Source organism: Hesperophylax consimilis, chromosome 25, assembly GCF_061612785.1.
Source record: "Hesperophylax consimilis isolate HC1 chromosome 25, BYU_Hcon_1.0, whole genome shotgun sequence".
Lineage (NCBI taxonomy): Eukaryota > Metazoa > Arthropoda > Insecta > Trichoptera > Limnephilidae > Hesperophylax > Hesperophylax consimilis.
In genome coordinates, this window is record NC_142860.1 from 22,839,336 (window position 1) to 22,861,920 (window position 22,585).

The 22,585-nt window shown below is 33.5% G+C and overlaps 1 protein-coding gene across 1 annotated transcript in view; it reads right to left on the reverse strand.

The window, feature by feature from the left end:
• Positions 1–213: 213 nt before the first annotated feature.
• Positions 214–22,585, reverse strand: part of LOC149411690 (uncharacterized) — a 139,190-nt gene continuing 116,818 nt past the window's right edge. Inside the window, exons 4-5 of the mRNA XM_089646720.1 lie at positions 8,167–8,363; positions 214–337 (exon numbers count right to left, since the gene is read on the reverse strand). Coding sequence (XP_089502846.1) covers positions 214–337; positions 8,167–8,363 — 321 coding nt within the window. The remainder of the gene's footprint in view (positions 338–8,166; positions 8,364–22,585) is intronic.

Genomic DNA, 22,585 nt, shown 5'->3' on the forward strand with positions numbered 1-22,585 from the left:
CCATTACAATCTTTACCCGCTGCTGATTTGTCAGATGCGCCAGTAAATTTGCTGCAACGAAAACATCTTGTCGATCGTCTCGTCCAGACTTTCTGGAATCGATGGCGAATGGAGTATCTGAACACGCTGCAATCGCGTCAGAAATGGAATACAAATTCGAATCCAATAACGAAAGGCACCGTGGTAATAATTAAGAGTGACAATATCGCACCACTACAATGGCCTATTGGCGTAGTGGTAAACGTCCACCCCGGCGTAGATGGGGTGATCCGCGTTGCAGACGTTAAGACTAACTCCGGAACATATCGCAGGGCAGTCGTTAAACTCTGTCCCCTGCCTACACAATAACTTTAACGTTATCTTAGATTTAGTTAATTTAGAATTTAGTTCTACCGCGGGTTCGGTATTGTTTATTGAATCCTTTCATAACGTGTTTCTTTGTGTATTAGTGACTTTGACCATTGGTCAAGGCGGGGGGCATGCTCGGGCCAGTTATTGTTGCAAAGTATTTGGTTCTGTTGTTTCCCACCCGCGTTCCGCGCCTTTTACCTACATGAGTCAGTTGTTAAAGTATCGCGCCGCCCGCAAGGTTCAACCGACCGCTTCCGCATAACCTATCTTGAGTTATTAAAACCACCGCGCCGCGCTATAAACGGCAAATATTATACCGCAAAGAACGCCGTGAAAAGTGCATAAAAATAGCAATCTATAACGCATTGAACCATTTCGCAAATCCAATATCACTATTCCTTTCCTTGACCTCCTCCAATACTAACAATTACCCCACCGGTGATTACCGCAGTGCAAAGTGGAAAGGTGCCGACAGCTTGGAGATATTGGTAAGTCGATCAAACAATATCACAAAATACCGCAATTACAGTCCATTCACGCCGCAACAATATACATAAATAAACCTACAGAACTACTACTACTAGAAATTCCCTGAAATATAGTGATAGATTCCTCCGACTTCAAGTGAATGTGATATTATTTTGAATGTTATTGAATAACATATAATACCTATACCTATATTATTTCTTAATACTTAAATTTAAATAGAACTTTGTTATATATTTTAAAAAATAATTATTTTGCTTACGTAGGTATATAATTTATTATTTACCAATTTTAAATAAACTTCCTTTGTTGAATATTTGTAAAATATCTACTCTATTTTTTCTACTTATTATTTTTAAAACCCATTTTTATTATTTGTTAAAACATAACCCATTTACGATTTTAGTTCGTAAGTTCGAAACAGATATGTAACAACTAGCCCTTATAAATTAATATTCGGTTCATTTTTGAGGCATGCTCTAATTCGCACCGTGTCCAAATAAATTCAGTGAAATTATTCGGGGTGAAATGGCTCTGCCATGTGAGTCCGGCTTTAGCAATTTCTCATTGTGCGCCGTTTGTACGACGTTTGAAAAGCATAATAATTATCGCTTGTGATTTTTTAAAAATTGGAACTGATCTAAATCAAGTACATATTTATTATGTTGTAAGACAAGCAACAAAGTACCCACCTACACTATATTTTCCAGGGAGGTTATTTTTATTCTGTATATTTTTTCTTTTGCAAAAATACGACTAGGTTATTGAACAGAAACGTCAAAAAACACACGAAAGCTATTTGGCACTATTAATGACATGATAATGTGCATTAATTTATTACTTTTTCAGTCGTGTGTAATTTATTGATCACATATTCAGTCGTGTGTAATTTATTGATCACTTATTCGGTCGTGTGTAATTTATTGATCACTTATTCAGTCGTGTGTAATTGATAACTTATTCGTCGCGTGTGATTAATTGATCACTTATTTAGTTGTGTGTAATTTATTGATCACTTATTCGGTCGTGTGTAATTTATTGATCACTTATTCAGTCGTGTGTAATTGATAACTTATTTGCCGCGTGTAGTTTATTGATCACTTAATTAGTCGCGTGTAATTTATTGATCACTTATTCAGTCGTGTGTAATTGATCACTTATTCGTCGCGTGTAATTTATTGATCACTTATTTAGTTGTGTGTAATTTATTGATCACATATTCAGATGGGGTAAACAGAGATGATGGACCGCCACACTCTTTGTTTCTTTCACATTCATACATCGTTTCATTCTCGATTCTCATACATACTCTCGTTACTCTGACTTTTATACTCCGACGGAGTTCCCCGGGCGTCCCATGAAACATGAAACAGAACAATACACAGAAAAATAAAAAGATAACGGTCACAACTAGGAATTGAACCCAGGATCTGTTGTCTTACCGGGAGAGGCGTCACCACTCGACCATTGGAACCTATTTATTAAGCGTCACATCTGTCGATACCAGCAAGATGATATTATTGTTAATTCTGAATTTGATTGTTAAAAAATGCATATACAGGGTGTATCGGCACGTACCCGACAAACTTTAACCAGCTATTCCTTAGCACATTTGGAGTAAAAAATGTTATGGGCACTTTGCTGTCCGGTTTAACATTTTTTTTTTAATAAAAAATTTACTATTCATATTTTCACCACATGTCACCAATGTTTTATCCTTTGTCAAAGTTTGAAAACCCGTCTGGCAATATTTTGTTCGAGTTTCGTTGAATAACGTATGTACGTACCTACGTTGCCACGCTTTTACAATCACAACGAAATGGCACGGCACCATTCGTCTCATTTTTAACTATTATTATTTAGTGTGTACGAAAGAGCGAGGACACTTTTTGACACACTTGCTAGTAACAGCTGTTGAACACGAGAAACAATGCAAATGACAGTGACGGAGTGTGGATTTTTTTATTTATTTTATGTTTTTAATGGAAAAAAATGTTACCGGACAGCAAAGCGCCCATAACATTTTTTACTCCAAATGTGCTGAGGAATAGCTTGTTAAAGTTTGTCGGGTACGTGCCGATACACCCTGTATGTACCTCTGGAGTTTCTCACAAACTCTCTTATTAAATAAAACTCCGGCTTCAATAAGACACTTGGGCTTTTAATATTTTAGACTGACAATGGGCTCTGATATCATAATTAGAGGGTGGTTGGCATGATCAAGACTCCAACCTTGAGGTTCCCACCTTATTAATCATACACTCGGCCCCTACAATACTCGACAGCTAAACGCCAACTATGGGTAACCTAATAGACTAATCTAGTGCCATCTATGGGTAAGCTCTTAAACTAATATCAAGGATATTACAGATACCCCTTTAATGGACACTTTCAGCATCACTGGCACAATTTTGAATCCATTTATTTCACAAAAAAGACGAAATAACTTCTTTTGAATAATAATCTTTATTAAGATAAAATTTATAATCTTTGCTCATTCCTAGTCAATACAATTACAGAAACGACACATAACAAACAATAATTACATTATTAACAAACTTTAATTCTAAATCACCTGTCAAGCACATGTTTAAATATTATTTATACTTTTTTTACATTGAATTAATTACTCGAATTTCTTTGCGTAAATGAGGCGCTCGGTGCAAGAACTGTCTGATTTTTCTTGCAATAAATTCTAAAATTATTTTTTATTTCGTAATTATTTATATGAATAATTCACAAATGTTACATTAATGCTGATATTATACAAATAGCTTGCTTTTTGTTGTTGTTTTTGGATGTACAAAACTTTAAAGAAAATACAAAATGCGACATGTAAAACAAAATGGCAATATTAGGAACGTTTTTTTAAACAATTCATTTAATGAAATAATATATATTATAAATATGAAATAAATACGTATGGAATGACTTCCGACCTTTCTCTTTTATTCCCTCTTACACTCCAAAATTTACGCTTTCAAAATTGAACACATTTAACATTTTGAAAAATTCTACTAAGAAATAACTTACAAAGTTGGGGACAATAGTATTTACATAACGCTTGTAATACATTTACAAAATCTTTTAAGCCTAAAAAAAAATATGTATCTCAAGTGCTCTGAATAAAATAAATTACTTAAATATCTTTAAAATGTCAAATATCGTAATTAAATTGAAATCGATGGGCGTTAACAATAAAATTATTAGATTACAAAGGTTAAAAACACCACAAAATAAAATTAAACAGCTTTTCACACTGGCAATATGTAGGTATAGTTTAAGATTCATGAAAAAATCTGAACTATAAATGCAAGGTGCAGTTCGAAAAGATTTTTTTTTGCAGAAAAATTAAATAAAATGTTCTTTACAAGGTATTTAGCAAAAATTAATTGTGTATATCTGTGGAAAATGTTTTTTAGTCAGTATAGCTGAGCGAAATTTTCGATTCATTGCGAATGCGTTGATCTAAGATTTGTATATCTTCGACATTTATAATAATTTGGTTACTAGCATTGGTGATGATGAGAAATTAAGTGAACAAAATAGGTTCCAATTTTGTACGTCCATTGGCTTCCAAAATTCTAACGTAGACCGACTAGAAAGTGCGAAATCCTTGCTACTCGCAATGCGAACCGATTATCGCTAGTGGAACATGTTGTGACGACATATTAGTAAGCAATGTAGCCTCTACTGTAAAGCTCTATGGTCGCTAGTTTGGAGGGCCAATACATATATAGGGCTCTCTACATAGAATAAAGAAGAACACAAGAAACGTGTCTCTCTACATAGAATAAGGAAGAACACATAAAATGCGTCTCTCTAGATAGAATAAGAAAGAACACATAAAATGCGTCTCTCTACATAGAATAAGAAAGAACACATAACATGCGTCTCTCTACATAGAATAAGGAAGAAAACATAAAATGCGTCTCTCTACATAGAATAAGGAAGAAAACATAAAATGCGTCTCTCTACATAGAATAAGGAAGAACACATAAAATGCGTCTCTCTACATAGAATAATAAATAACATAAGAAATGCGTCTCTCTACATATAATAAAGAAGAACACAAGAAGTGCGATGTGATATAAAGTCTATGATGATGTCAGGCAAATTTGAGAGAGACAGAGCTAAATGGGCTAGAATTAAAAGGTATTCAGACAGTGACAATCGCTATCCATTCAAATCCACACGGAAAGCATTTCAAGTATGTATCTACATACGAGTATTATCTATTCAGTGGCTTTCAACTAAGGCCCAGTTGTTTCGCGAAAATTTAAATGTACCTAACATTGTCATGAAATGACCACTCAGCGCTATTTTGTATTTTCACATTTTATATACCCTCGTTAAAGGCTGATTTTAGATGTGGTAATTATTTTAGAAATATATTTGCTATAGATTATTTAAGAAATATATTTGTACAGCGCCCTTGAGGTGATTTCTCACGAAAACGGCGCTATATAAACTAGCCAAATATCATTATTATTTCAACTTTCAATGAAATTGATTATAGTTATCTGCAGATGAAATTTTGTCCAAAAGCAGAAACGGACTTATAATAGGCATTTGAAGGGAACCTTTCTGCCGTAAAAAATGGAGCTGAATGGCTATTTGACGACTTTATCACACATGAATTTTTGCTAAACAACTGGGCCTTAGTTTGATAACCTTCAACTTAGATTAATTGTAAATAAAATTTTTAATTTTACTAGTGTCAATAATATTTTTAAGTTGTACATTTCTCAATAATAATTTTTGCTTACCGTGAGTAGAAAAAGTACAATTTTCGCGTGCCTTTCCAAAGTGTGTTAGTTAACGAATGTATCTACATACTACCAGTACCCCGCCACAGGTACTGTGGCTCAGTATGTCTGTGTAGATAGAGAAACAATAGTGTGTGTTGCTTCAACGTCCAACAGATGGCGCTGTTTAAGAAAAAAACATGTTTTTCCAACAGATGGCATATGTTTTTACCTGTCGCAGGTGACATCTATATAATATGGGTGCATAAAAACACACGCCTATTCAAATTTTACGTTGTGTCAAAATTTCAAAACAATCGGCAAAGATTTAAGATTTTGAACAAACGAACATTTACATTTTTATTAATTTAGATTTCAAAACTTATAATTTACTGTATTAACCTCAAAAACAAGCCTTTTTTTACACATTGGCACGATCTCATTTCTTGGGAATTGGCAAATATTACATAATACTGCAAATATTATATACACGCACATTAATTTCAGCAATTCTAATAGTAATTTTGCTGCGCATCTTAATTGCAACTACGAATGTAAAAAAAATTGATTGATTCGATATTTGATGCGTACCTAATAATATTTTCACAATCATCAATATTTTATACCTAAAGACATATAGGAACTAGTTGGTAAAAAAAATAACATCAGCAATTTCTTGTAACATTTAAATAAGAACTATTTTTTAAGTGTAGAGAGGTTGTCGACAAATTAAAAAAGGTATTTACAGATATAATCATTAAACTATTCACTAATAACAAAAAATCGTTTACAAAAAACCACAGACCTCTTTAAAAGTCTTCTAAGGATATTCGAAATTGTCGGAAAAAACAACCATTAATTGCTAGAAACCTTTGTACAAATGGATTAAAACTCAAATTAGAAACTAAATTGGGTACTGTAGAACAATTTATGTTATTGGTATCAATATCCACTTCGGTTTAGTTTTAAATATTTTGGAAAAGTCATTATCTCAAATCAAGATTAAAGCGAAGGTAACAACAGATATGTCGAGACAAATCAATCATTGGCGGCTCGTGGATTATGAGTGTGCTTATTAAGAATAAAATAAATTAAATTATTTATGTTTTTGTAGCTAAAAATAAAGAAGTAGTGAATGAATGTTTTGAAGAAATTTCAGCAAAGAGCTGCCCCAGAGTACGGAAAATTCCGCAAATAAGAAATTATTTAAAAAATCATTTATGAAACATCACCGACTTTTTGATCGTTCTCAGGGAGCATAAATTATTTCTAAAATGAATACTCATATTTTGAAGAATATTAATTACATAATGTTTTCAATTTTACAATTATTAGGGTATTTTTAGAATTACAAGACAAAAAATCTTATTTCTACTTCATTTTGTCGGAATTTTCACAAAACATCGAATTATTCACACAGTATGTTGTGGCAATCGATATTGTGTTACATTATTTACGTTGTTGTAATCGAAACTTTGCTGCACAAAACATAAATGTCATGGCAAAATATAACTTATCATTTAAGTTGTGTTATGTGGCAATGGACAATTTGTTGAATTATTTATGATGTTGCAATAGATATTTTGTAATTACCTATATTGCTGCAATAAACAAATCGTGACAATACTTTTGTTCGAGCAATTGACCCTTAAATAGTTATATTACTGCACAAACAATTTGTTGCAATACCTACTACTGTTGCAGCAATCGGCATTTTCATAAATGTCTTTATGTTGTTATTATTATTGATTTCGATACAATGTTACGTCACAAAACAGACACTATAATATGAATAAAACTATAATATCTTATTTCCCTAAAATTGAAATGGAATATTTTCTTAGGAAGTAAAGAGAAGCCTATAAGACCTGCTTAAAAACTACCCTTAAATTGAAATAATGTTAATTTTACAGACAACACAAAAGTAAAAATAAAAAAGCCTAGTATTTAATACATACAGTTTGAGCGTCGTTTTCCCCTGACTAAATAAATAATGTACACTTTAAAAACTGAACTCATACAAAATATCCACAATGTTCATGCTTATTTGTGCTGGAAAGCAAAATCAGCCCTTCTGCTGTCTTTGGAACACCTTTTGACAGTTAGCCTCCAAAATGCAACCCTGAAATCTGGTGAATAAAACGCGTAAATAAAAGGGTTTATAGCGGAATTAAACCAGCCCAGCCAAGTTAAGAACGCCATTAAACCAGGCTTGACATAATCCCTGGGCAGGAAAGGGGTAAGCAGGTAATACAGAAAGAACGGCAACCAACAAGCCACAAAACCACCCACAACAATGCTGAGAGTTTGAGCAGTTTTCGTTTCGCGTCTCAAAGACGAAACTCTATTGTTTTGGTGTTCCACTGTATGGTCATTGACGAAGTGTTGCTTTGATCTGATGGAAACCCTGCTTACTTTGCTTGTCTTGTATGTTACAGTGGCACTGCGTTTTAATTTAATGTCTTCAGTATCTGTTTGTATTTGGAAGTTGGTAACGCTTCTGTTCATGCTATTGCAGCTTCTGCGATGATTTTTCTTCTTCTTTTTGATATTTTCGCAGCTGTAGCAGCACTGTCTCGACGGGACAAGTTCGTAGTTCTGTGGGGGTTCCTTGGCCTTGGTTTGAGGCTGCGCTGGGTGGGCTGGATGGTTTGTGGGTGGGTTGGTCTCCCCGTTGGGGGGAGGGGGAGTCACGTTTGGGGGGGCGGCAGCGGAGGCCTGGTTGAGAGAGTCCGAAGTCTCGGATTCTGCGCGGAGACAGGCCCAACGGGAGAATTTCTGAAAAGAGAAAAAACGTTAGAAAAGCTGGATGAATGGATATTACATGGCTGTAAGATATCAACAACAAATCAACGGCGCTTTTGCCTATAGGGACAAAACTTTATTGTTAATTTTATTAAAAAAATTTCAAAACATTCGTTTTCCTACTAAAAACGGGACTAGAGGCCTATTACAAATGATTTGACAAATTTCATAACACGAATATGTTACGAGGAAGTCGGAAGACGTGTTCTTCAAAATAATATTATTTTCGCATCTAAGAGTAGTACCACACGGAGAAAAATGACTAATGCTAATATATATTTAGGATTCTCTTCAAATTAATGATAATCCGATTAAAAACGGAATTGAAGGCCTTTAACGCATGGTTAAATACATTTGGTTTATGAAACGGATTTTTTTTATCGTATAACCTGATAATTCATTCGTTGAAGGCCTACAATCTCGTTTTAACCGGATTACCAATAATTTGAACAGATTTTTAATAAATTAGTAACGATCGTTTTTTTCACTGTACATATTAATCTTTATGAATTCTTCACAAAACATTTATTTTCCCTTACTGTAAATATTAAATATTAAAATAAATTAGGTTAAGGTTACACAAAAAACTGCCTAAACATAATTTGAGATATGTACCCGACAAAATGTTATTTCTACCGTTATACAAATAACATCTTGCCAAACAACCACCAAATTAAAACACGATTAAATATGTTTTATTTCTGATACGTAATACACATAGAGTCTAATTTTAGAAACAGTATTGATTACATAACCCCATAAACTAACATACATAAAATATCAAATAACATAATTAACTCTCCAAGGTAACGAATTACTTTTTCAAATAAATAGCGCGCAATGATAATATTAATTCAGTTGTAAATCTGGCGCCACGGGATGGTGATTATTGTGTTTGCTAAATTGGTGTAAAGTAGGAAAGGCGCCCTAAATTATATTTATATCCACTGAATCTGGGTTCAACCCCACGCGCTTAATACTTAATGCTCTTATTTATCTTAAGGCGATGCCATACGTAGTAATGCAGAATCATTTGTTTTTGGTTTGAAAATTTGGTCGCCCAGAAATGTTTCATATGCTTTAATTAAATACTGCGAGTAGAATACATCTTGTCCTTTGAAATAATCGAGTATTTTTTAGATAAGTCTTTTTATAAGCCCAGTAAAAAAATAATGTATAAGGGCTATGAAAACTGCTTTAAAGTTCAAAATCTCCTACTTACGAACCCATTTTCGGTTATGATTTTATTTTATAATGTGGAAAATTAAGTAATTTATAAAATGATCAAAAAAAATTGAATATTTATGCCTGAACATCCATAAAATAAAATAGAAGGCACTTTTTGGCCATATTTTTTTCTTGCATAAATCAAAACAGGCGGATGGTGTTAAGCGGGAATTTAAACCTTATCGCCATCTACGTAAGGGTTATTATCGATAGCGGCTCAATTTAAAATATTACAACGTAGTGCATCGCCTTAAGACGAGACAATACCCTAAAATGTGTATTGGACAGACCTGCGGTTGAATTTGCCATACCAAATAATTTTTAATAAAAGTAAAGTAAAATAAAGTGGGAATCTTAACGATATAAGTTATAAGTCGTGTAAAAACAATATTTGACAAGCAGCCCAGCGTAATGAAGGGACCTACGGTCAACTTTGCCCTGGCAGGCCAAGAGAATTGATCTTTCCGTGGAGTTTGTTTTAGTTATTTCCGATGCACGTAATACTAAAATCTTAAATATTTATAGAGGGATCCATTAGAAAGTTACTAATTCATTATTAGAAAAATAAAATCTAAAGCTTACCGCCAATTTTATAGTTAAAAAACGTTTTACAAAATTTTTAAACCAAATTATATAAGGGTAAATAAGGGTTATAATTAAATATTTTAAGGGTAAGGTCCTGTTTTCATTCATCTTAAATATAAATGTTGGGAAGTAAGAGTTTCACAGATGCACTCATAGAGGGCAGTGCATAGAGATTGCGTGGAAGTCCGCAAGATGGCAGCTAGTGGCCAGTGGTCGCCTTGGCGGTGAGAATGCTACCAGACAAACTTACTGTTCTCAGATCACTTTTAGCCAGCTTCTAGTTAGGTCGACTATCGAGTCACCATTGTAATACGCGAAGTATTAATAAATCCCCGATTTATCACAAAGAACCATTTATTTATTATCTCCTTCAACAACGAGTTTGAGAACTGTTTGTGGGAACACAACAATAAATAACTCACACTCGTAAAGATTCTTCTAGAAACATTTGAGATTTTAGTAATACGTTTATCAGAAATAATTAAAACGTGAGCGTCGAGTAAACCTTAGTTATTATAGTCTTATATAGCCTTAATGCGTAAAGTTATTTCACGAGGTTTCTAAGCGCTTTTAGCGCACAAATGTACATTGTGATGTGAATGTTAATTAACACGGTTAGCGGGCACTACAGACCATTCAATTTGGTTGAGCGGATGTATCAATATGGTTGAGTTGAACGTAAAGTTTAACCACGTGGAGAGGCGTTGTTTCCAATGATGGGGCGTGGCTACGAAGATGTACGGTTGTATAGCCAGAGAATGCAACAACCGCTATCAACCACCCAACCACCAACCAAGTTGGATCGTCTGTTTGGTGGATCAGCGGTTGAACCAACTTTGTTTAGTCTGCCTAGGGATCCGTCGTACGTAGTTGTTAGTGAGCGTACATTTAACGAATAAAAATAAATAAAATTTCAAGTCTGACTAATGATCGACTGATCTGACTACACTTTTTTCGTTCCATAAGTCAATTTTGACCTTAGTTTGTCTATTTCATTTCATGTTAATAGGTTACGATGCTACTGGATCAACTGCATTTTTATTTTAGTTTAAAAGACATGCTGCGTATGTTCCCCAGAGGAGCAGCCGAAGAAATCGAACCAACAACACGGTTGAACCAATCAAATTGAGTGGTCCATAGGGGTTTTTTTTTAAATGTGAATACCGCAAAAGAGTCCCAACTGCACCCAACCGTCTGGAGCCAGTGAGAGTATGCCATCCCCGATTGGGGTATGTTGTGAGGCTGAAGTTAGTGGGGTGGGAATTACCTGGCTATCCAGATCTGGTTACCAAACACGGCCAAAGCCATTTAAAGCAACGTTTCAATTTCGAATGGTGGTCTTACACCAGGGCAATACTGAAAGTATCTTGACTTGCCCAAGCCGGGATTTGTACCCGTGACCTCCAGATTGCTAGTCGAGAGCCTTACCCCCCGACCACGGGGGTTATACACTTATGCTAAGCTATCTAAAAAGAAACATAATACTGTTAGTGAGATCATTTTACTATATTTTTTAGTATTAAAATTTTAAATTATATATCCCTGTCGAAGACTTAAAATACAATTTCTTATTAAATACTCTAAAAATACAAGCATTAGAAGATAGACGTAAAATAAACGATTTAACGTTCTTATTCAAAATACTTAACTCTAAATTCGACTGTTGTGAACTCCTGCAACTTATAAACATACATACACCCACAGTAACACGACAAAATACAATATTCTACAGCAGCACACATAAGCGTAACTACATTGCCCACTCTCCGATACAACGACTTCACACCATGGGAAATCATTACTTGGGTGATGTTGACATATTCAATACCAACTTGGCAAGTTTTGTGGATCATTTAAAACATTTATTTCAACAATACTCCTAAACTATTTTCACAATTTACATAAATGAACTTTGCAGCATGGAAATAGATGGAGAAATAATTAGTTACGCAGACGACACAGTTTTACTATTTAAATCTAAGGATTGGAATAAGGTTTATAACATAGCGAATCTAGGAATCACGCAAGTGAAAAAATGGTTGGACTCAAATACACTCACACTAAACATATCGAAAACAAAATTCACAACGTACAGCATAACCAACACAGGACAGCCAAAAAACAATACAAACACCATAAAAATACACGAATGCATAAACACCAACATCTGCGATTGCCCCCCTCTAGAAAAAACAGAACAAATAAAGTATCTAGGAATCGTAATTGACCATAATCTTAGATGGACACATCACATCAAACAAATCACAAATAGACTCCTCAGAACAATACACATTTTCCTAAATATAAGAAACATTTATAAAATAAAACAATTGAAAACAATATATTATGCACTATGCCAATCAATAATAGAATATGGAATAATTGCTTGGGGAGGAGCAACAAACGCAGCTATCGCTCAAATAGAAATCGCACAGAAAACGATATTAAAGGTAATACTAAAAAAACATAAACTAACCGACACAGACCAAATATTTAAAAGCTGTGACATACTTGATATACGCCAATTATATGTTAAAACTCTACTAAACTACATTTTCGACCAAAAAAACAATCCCCAACAAACACAAAATATCACTAATAGACCGGTCAGAAAAGCGTATAAAAAAAACATAAAAACTCCGACGGTAAACACTACCATTGGACAAAGACACCATAAATACCACGCAATTAAAGCATTCAACAGTCTTCCACTTGAAACAAAAATTGAGGAAAATAAAAATAAATTCAAACACAAAATAAAAAAAAATGGATTAAAGAACAAAAAAGACAATATTTCCAAAATTCTATAACATAAGAGAATAAAACATATACACGCAACACAAAAAATGTATAAGGCAAGCGGCACGCACAAGCACATAGATCATTGTAAATGCCGATTTCCATTCTCTTCTAATGTTTTTATTTTGGTGAGAGAATTGGATTTTGATTTCTAATCTTTATTTTTGATGTAAATTTATCTTTATTTTTGATGTAAATTTATCTTTATTTTAATGTTGTTTTTTGTTTATATGTATAAATTCGCATATTTTAAAATGGGGGCCTCAGCACGGGTGAACAACCCAGTGAGGCCAACGTTGCTGAATTGAAATGTAAAGTACTGTAGAGTAATGTATCAATAAATAAAATAAATAAAAATAAACACATCATGTAAACCTACAAATAGCTGTAATTTTCTGTTTTTGTTTCTTGTGTTTGTATGACTTGTTGCATATATTTTATCAAATGTAATTTTATTCTTATTTTTTATGTTTCAAAGTATCTGTCAAATTAAAATTATACTACCAACCATGTAAAAGCCCTCTGAATGTTAAAAAAAAAAAATAAAAATAAATAAATATGACTATGATATTATAATGATCATGTCTGGAGTAAAAAATGTACATGTAATTTTGCTATCCTATGATATTTTTTTTCAATTAAAAAACATACACTTTTTTTTAAATATTGCCACTGATCACAGTACCATACGGCGCAAATTAACACATGTTACACGCTCCATCTCATTTATACGGTGCTGCTTGAACGAGACGGAGTACAATCACGTGATGCACTGTGTTATACCTATCCAATGGCGACGTGTGATGGATTTTTTGTTGTTGTTTTAATTTAAGAAAAATGTAACCGGTCTGGAAAATGAGATTAACAATCAACATTTTCTACTGCAAATATGCTTAGCAATCGCTGGTTAAATCTGTCGGGTAGGTCCTAAGTAGGTACATCCTGCACGGAGAAAAACGAGTATTACTAATTTATTAAAAATCTCTTAAAATTAATGGCAGTTTGGTTTAAAACGGGTTTGTAGGCAGTTTCCTGATAAAATTTTAGTTAATTCCCTATGTATCGGAACACTTGTTCATGCACCTTCCTTTGCTTTGATGTGTTCCGACATCGTGAAAACACACTCGTATTTTACAATTAGTTTATTAGGAAACCTATCAATGTATTCGTTAAGGGCCTGCAATCCCTTTTTCAAGAGGATTATGAATAATTTGAAGAGGTTATTGATAAATTAGCAATATTCAATTTTAGTAATTTTTCTGCATTATTATCTCTCAAGTTATTATATTTGTATAATGTAGGTACATATAACGGTTTCATTGTATTTTATTTTTTTCGAGTATAGCGTCTTTGAGACGATTTTTCTTAAAAACACCGCTATGAAAATAATAATCTTGAATTATTTATAAGTGTAAGCAGATAAATCAACAAGCAAACCACCTTCATACGAAGAGAAACGATTACAATTTAAATTCTCATAGTAACATCGTGCAATCCTGCTCTGAAATATACCAGTTCTTGCTTTCATATTAAGGACTAAGTCTCAGTGAAATAATATTAATATTAATTTACTTGAAAGATTATTTATTGCGAAACTTTAGGGTGGGAAAAATGGTAATTGAAAAAAAAATAAACTTCTCGTAGAGCTTAGCGCCCACCCCCAACGGGCTACCCTTAAAATAAATGACTTGGGTGAATAACGCAGGATTTAGTTTAAATTTGTTGTTTTCTATGGGCTAGCGACAAGGGATAAAGCTTGATATTTTATGAAAATGTTTGACATGAGTTTGAAACGTCTTAATCGGAGGTTGTAATATTCTGTACGATTATCAGCAGGTACCATGAAATGTTACATATGTGCCGAGTATCTGTAAAACTATTGTTGAAACGTTGCTTGAAATAGCTTTAGCCATATTTGGTAACCTTTACCTCGCCATTACCGTCAGCCTCACAACATACCTCGATTGGATATGCCATAGTCTCACTGGCTCCAGACGGTTGGGAACAGTTGAAACTCTTGTGCGGTATTCACAAAAAAGTATACGAATAATAATAATCACCAGTAATCCATAAAATTTCTATTCTCTACTATTATTATCTTGTCATCCGATATAATTATGTATCTATTGGCAGGGTGGCTCTGAGCCAAACGACGCCTGGCGCGATTACAATTTGACGCCCCTTGCCAAAACCAGTAGACGCCTATGTAGGTGATCACTGTAATCCCGATGATTTGTATTTTTGTGCAGCACCGTTTTTGTGAAAAAAATCTCAAGGGCGATGTGTTAGGAATCTTAGGTGTTAGGTATATAGGTGCACCTCGAGCGGGCTGCTTCAATTGCGCCCGAATTTATCTGTAGAATTATCATATTCGAAAATTATCTCCACATTTTTATGTTTACACGACTATCTTATCTATACAATTTTCTGTAAGATTCTCTACACATTTATCTATACAATTATTCGATTGAATATCTGCAAGATTAGCTATAGCAATATTGATTCAATCCGGTCGATTTGACTATTGTCGAAAAAAAAACTTTTCGAATTAGATTCCATTAAAGCTAACGAATTTTTTGTGATGAATGCATTAAGAAAGCGAAACAACTGTCATTCCTGAAGATAAACACATGTAAACATCTTAAAGGCCTCTGTGAGTTAACATATTAACAAAAATTCTATAGAATATTTCCCAAAAAACTATCTATCCTATTATGATGTACAAAAAATCTTATTTTCTATAGCCAACATCTGGCAGTACGAGCAATGTTTTTTGTTTGAAATCTCTTCTCGAATCGTCAGATTATTATACTTCTTAACTAAATTAAGTGTTTTTGTTTCGCAGTAGTGTAGTAGCTCAGTCGACGGATTACCACCAAATCAGTAACACATTGAAACTTATGTTTTTAGCCGTATTTATTGAACAAATATACTAATCGTATTTAAGGCGATGCCATACGTAGTAATGCAAAATCATGTGTTTTTGGTTTGAAAATTTGGTCGCCTAGAAATGTTTCAGATGCTTTAATTAAATACTTCGAGTATAATACATCTTGGCCTTTGAAATAATCGAGTCATTTTTAGTTAAATCTTTTTATAAGCCCAGAAAAAAATAATGTAAAGGCCTATGAAGGCCTTTAGGTTATGATTTTATTGTATAATGTGGCAAATTAAGTTATTTATAAAATTATCGAAAAAAAATTAAATATTTATGCCTGAACATCCACAAAATAAAATAAAAGGCACTTTTTGGCCATGTTTTTTTCTTGCATAAATCAATACAGGCGGATGGTGTTAAGCGGGAATTTAAACCTTATCGCCATCTACGTAAGGGTTGTTATTGATAGCGGCTCAATTTAAAGTATTACACGACGTAGTGCATCGCCTTAACAGCGTTCCTTCAAAAGGGATAATTATTCACCCATACAAATTTAAAAATCTCCCGTGATAAAATAAATGTCACCGACGAGATTCGAACCTGCAGTTTTCTGACTGCCGGTCAGCTGCTTTAACAATTAAGATACGTCGGCTTATTCCAAACCCGCCAAATAATTCAATTTGTACTAATATTTTTCATTCAACAATTATTGTTTATTACATTTTTTTTCACTTAAGAACAACCAACTTTGTTTTTGAATTTCCCACCAGATGGCGTTGAGATATATATATATATAAGGTATAACTTCATTTATTGGTGAAATTTTGTTAGCATTTATTTTATCTCGGAAGATTTTTTCAATTTGTATGGGTGTTACAGGGTAACAATTTGTTAATATTTTTTTATTCAATTAATTTTTATCTATAATTTAAAAATCATTAAAAAAGTATGTATTTTAAAGGTTTTATAAATAAGTTTACAAAGCATAATTATAATATAAATATATTTGCTTGCAACTAGTAGGTAATAAAACTTGCTGTTTAAAAACAGCTTCATTGATGTTAACAATGTCGATATCTGAATTGATTCTTTTCACAAGCGAGATTGCTTTCCTCTCGGCAAGTTAGTTCTGCAGGCTGGGAGATAGAACAGTCTATGTTGTCGGTGACGGAGATAACCATCGGGAATATGATAGCCGAGTTTTCAAACCATCAACGAATCAGTTTGATGAAACGTACACATCCCTTCTGACTAGTAGATGGTTCATTCTTAGCATACCCAAGTGAAAATTAGCAGGACAGAGCCACGGATAGCAGCCATTCTCGCAGGTAGAGAAATTGAAAAAATTCAAATATTCACCTCGTTCGAAAAACGAGCCATGTTTAAAAAAAAACAAAAGATATCGAAAAGTTTAACTTAATTTGAATTTGAACAAAACGTTTTAAATAAAGAACAGAACACAAAACCGTTGATAAATCTTTAAATGATGAGACAAAGCTTTATTAGAGTTGCAAGGCTCGCTTTTTAAATTGATATTGAAATTTTATTGTAATTAAAACACGAGGGAAACGTTTTCTTATTGTCTTAAGGCATTTAAATTATTCCTTTAAGCAGGACGGAAAAGAAGAAAAGGGAAATAAAAGAGGAAGAAAAAGTTTAGGCCATTATTCTTATTTTGTTACAATGGTTCGTTATAAGTTATAATATTATCTCGTCGCTGTAAAATATTACGGGAATTATTCACAAATTAAAAAATAAATTTGACTAACTTCGTAGTAGGATCCTTGACTCCGGACTCAATGATCACGGATTCGAAGCCAGTGTGTGGTTAAAATGATTTTTAATTAAATTTATGGGTCTTTTCCCAACATAGACATATTTACATTCTACTAATAATTTTCAAAAACAATATATCGTTTCAAGTATTACTAAAAAAAAAATTATCCGAAAAGAAAAATACAAATATTTTTTAATGATAAACTTATATTTATAGGTAAAGATTTTTATTCATAGCACAAATGATAATTAATTATTATAAGCAACATTTGTTGAATGAAACCCTAGTAAATATTGAATTATTTGTCGGGTTTGGAATAAGCCGACGTAGCTAAGTGGTTTAGACAAGCTGACCATCAATCAGAAAAATACGTTTAAATGTCAAACAAAATCAATTTTGGTAGGCGGAAACGGGTAGAGCCGCCCCGGATGATTATTGTATAACCAACACCCTTGCCATAGGCCACCCAAGTGGTTTGCTACATTTGGTGACTTAGTAGGGGTGCCCGGGTTTAGGTGAAGTTTGTCTAGGCCTTAGCTGGGGATGCGTTTGCCGACCTACTGCGTGGCGGGTCGGATCAGGAGAGACTGGATGGAGACCTTTTGACATCTCCAGCCGAACTCTCTCGACCCATCGACTTTCACCGCAGTGGGAGGGATGAATTCATCCGTCTGTCACTCCTAGACACATTGACCCCCATATTCCTACACACCCCTTATACATAATCACACTAAAAAAGGACTTGATAATTTTCTTTACCCGGTACAAAATTATTTATATCGTTAAACATCACAGGTAATTTATTGTTTTAATGTGAAGCATTTTCAGGCGTATTTTCAACACAATGTGACTAGTATTGTGATGGAGTAATATAAACAAAAACATACCCTGTGTTTCAAATTTTGAAAACTAAAATGTTTCGCATAGACAGGGAATAAAAAAAATGACGTTTTGATAGAAGGTAGTTCTATTTTTGAATATGTATTATGTTCATTAGGGGGTTGGAAATCTCATTAAAAATAATAGTCTAGGAAAATCGGTGTAGTGCTTTTTTGCTTGCTTTCATTTTGTATTTTAATGGAATCTGTTTTTTAAAGAATTATAGACAAAAGCAATGCAGTTGTTTTGATGGGAGAATTACACAGCATCCGCAAAGATGACAAAAGGCCTTGAAGAAAAAATATTTTCCTCAGGGCCTCCAGTGTGAAGATAAGGCGAAGCAATGCAAGATCACGTAAAATCGTGTTTTGGGTTTGAAAATTTGATTGCTTAAAAATATATGAATGCTTTAGTTAAATACTTTGAGTACAATACATTTTGACCTTTGAAAAGTTCTTTATAAGTCTACAAAAAATAAAGATTACAACGAATAAAAAAATATTTGATGTGAAAAATCTCCTAATTACGAACCATTTTTCGGATATTTTTTTATTGAATATTATAAAAAATTTAGTTCTTAACTTAAAGAAACATGTATTTGTTATTTTGTTAATGAATTTAAACGGACAGAATCCATTGATTTTGTAACTACGAATTTCACACATTTGTCATCTGAAAATCACATAGTTGGGAACACCACATTATTTCGGTATTTACAGTTTAAGGCGAAGCTTAATACCAAATCAATATATTGATTAATCTTTATGACGAATTGGTGTACATTATGAATACCAAAAAATATGCTTTAGATAAATGGATATTATCCTATCGCTTCGCTTGAGTAGAATACAAATAAAATAAAAAAAATATAAATGCAAACTACTAAAAAACATATTTTTTCAATAGAAATGTACGAACACAAAAAGGAAACAAATAAAAAAAAATCAATATCATAGCTAATATTATCTGTGACACTTTCACTTATTAACTTTTTTGCTTTCTTATAAAATTATTTACAAAATAAATAAAAAAACAGTTTTTGGCTTGAAATCGAAAGTTTCTAGACTCCGTTTGTCAAGCGATTTTAACGCCTATTACCTACGATATAAGGTGTACCAAAAATGTACACATTTTTGGCATGTAGCTTCCTCTTAACGAATCTAAAACATATTTTTACGGAATTTTTACCTAATAAATCTAGAGAGAGATACAGAATAAAATATTTAATTATTTAACATAGAGTCCATTTCTCTAAGCTTAATGAGGTAATATCCTCTTACTAAATTCAAAATAGTGTGCGTTTCAATTATTCACCTTTCAGTAGCGCCGTCCGGCAAGTAATTGGTCGGTAAATAACTGATTGGCATAGTTGCTTCTTGCCCCAAACTCCCTGGAGATGTCCAGTTCATTAGGAGAGTTAATATCCCAAGTGTTCTCAGGCATTGTTTAATTTTGTAATTAACTATAATGGAACCCGCGGGGTTGGTTAAATCGTCGTAAAAATGGCCTCCGGTCGTACGTTATAATACGCGGCTGGTCGCTGTTGGCGGGCGAATAACATTATGAATCTTAACAAGCACTGAAAATTGTCGCTATCCATAGACATATGAATATTAGTAGACCTGCCCTAAGTGATTAAAAGCGTATTATCCCCACTCCCCATACCGGTTCCATTGGAGCCGGCTGGGCTCGCGTATGGCCTCAAGTGAAATTTGAAAACGTGACGTCATCATTCTTGTGCAAACTATGGTCGAGGCATCATCGGTTGTTGACTAAATGTTGACCTAATGCTATGAAAACGTGTAAAAATAGATGTGAAAAAGAGAATAAACCCAATTGTCGTATTACATTCCATATATAAGCATTATTTTACTTTATTTTAAGCATATTCACATTGTATAATATGGATCAGTTGTAGAAACATGTCTGGACGCGAAACACAAAGCTGGTTGGTTGCTGGGAAGTAAATTATGAACATTTATAAAAGTGTCTTAACTAAATACTTAAACGAAATATTCGACTCTGAAAATAGAACCGAATTTTTTTGCCGAATTTGGACTTCGCAAATTTGTTCATAACGTGGCGAGTAATTTGCGCACCCATGTAAAAATGTCTATTCATTCAAAAGCAGATTTTACTTTTAAAAAGTAAATGGTGATATTATAATGCGAGATGCCTATTTACTGTCAGATTGATTTATTGACGAATCACAGTCAGCTTCACCCCCTTCGTTCTTCAACAGTTGATTTTACCCCTCGCCATTATCTTCTCGTCTATTAATTCCTATGTCTGTGTCGCTATCCCTTGATTAGCTGAAAATATCATAACATTTTTGAGAGCTGTATAAATGTTAAAGTCAAGGTAATAAACCTATATGGTTATATAGCTTTATTTATTCCGGAATGTAGAGAGGTTAAAGCAATCCCACACATCTCATAAAGTATACACAGTGTCCGGAAACTCGCAGTACAAACGGGAAACTGATGAATCTACATCACATTTGGAGCCAATTTTGTGGTTTGAGTAACTTTAGAAATAGCTGTTATATATTTTTTTTAAAGAAAGACAAACATTCCCGGGTTACGAATAACCTGACAATATTTGAAAATCTCCTACTACCACCACAGTAAGCTGAAAATGTTGCTTGTGTTGTGATGGAGGACTTAGCCAGCCGAGGAATTGAACACACTACGCCTGGGTGGGACCCAAACGCGATGTCAACTCGGCCACCGACCGGTCTATTTTATAATTTTTTTAATGGTAAACTAATGTTTATAAGACAAGGTTTTATGCGTAGAGTAAAGGATAACAAATAATTATTCGCCTAAAATATCAATACAAATGGAAAATATCTCTCGAGTAAAAAAAAATATTTGACAAGTTAAAATATTTCACGAACAAATGTAGATATAATATGTCTCGACGCCATCTAGTGGGAAATTTAGCACTAACAAAGCCTTTCCTACAAAAATAATGTTGGTTGTTTACAGTTGGAAAAAATATAATAAGCAGTAATTGTTGATTGAGGTACTAGTAGATATTGGATTATTTGGCGGGTTGGAAATAAGCCGACACAGCTCAGTGGTTCAGAGCACCTGACCGGACATCAGAAGGCACGGGTTCATTTCCCGTTGGCGGCATTTATTTTTACTCGGGAGATATTTTCAATTTGTATTGATATTTCATGCGACCAATTATTTGTTAGAAATAGCTTTTTTGATTTGAGTTTTTTTTTTCGAGTAATTCGAGTCAACAGTTGGAATTCTTTAGCTCAAATTCGAAAAAACTCTGTCGCTATAGGGTATCAACTGAATAATGTATTTTAAAATACGTAGAAACATTAATCCGGTAGACATTTTTTAAGCCTTTAGTTGCCGAAAGAAAGGAAAAAAAAGTTTTAAAATTTACTGGAAATGCCATAGAAAAAAAGTTTTTTCTGGGTTTTCTATTTGATGTAATCTCGTTTGTAGTACAAGTATCCACACACTGTAGGTATGCATATCAAGGTGTTTTCTGGCACTTTGCATCGCTGCTAACTGTATCGGGATCCGTTAAAACGTTCTCCGGTCGTACGTAATATAACCCAGCCGGTCAGTTTTGCCAGGAGAATTAGAATAAAAATCCTGAGAGATATTAAAATCAGTCATAACACCTTAATTTATAAGTTTTAAATATTGTAATAGTTTGGACAAGTGAAGAAATGTCAAGGTTATTTTCTAGGAACGTGTAATGTCAATGGTAGCTTAAGAACGTGATAATCAACAGACAGAACTAAAGTTAATTATTTTAATGAAGGACTTTTGCTTTAATTTGCACACACAGATGACTCCAGGTCTCACACTATAAGATGAGTAGGGACTATTATCATTTTACATTCCTTCCATTATCTTTTATTACACTCAATGACTCCAGAGAGCTTGATTACGTACCTCGCGAATGGAATAAGATGTCATAAGAATTTAGTGAAGGAACTAAGTATGAGAGAGAAAAGTTAAATCTGTCCTTCATAGTTAAATGCACTTTGTAATACATTGTACAGTGTACAGTATG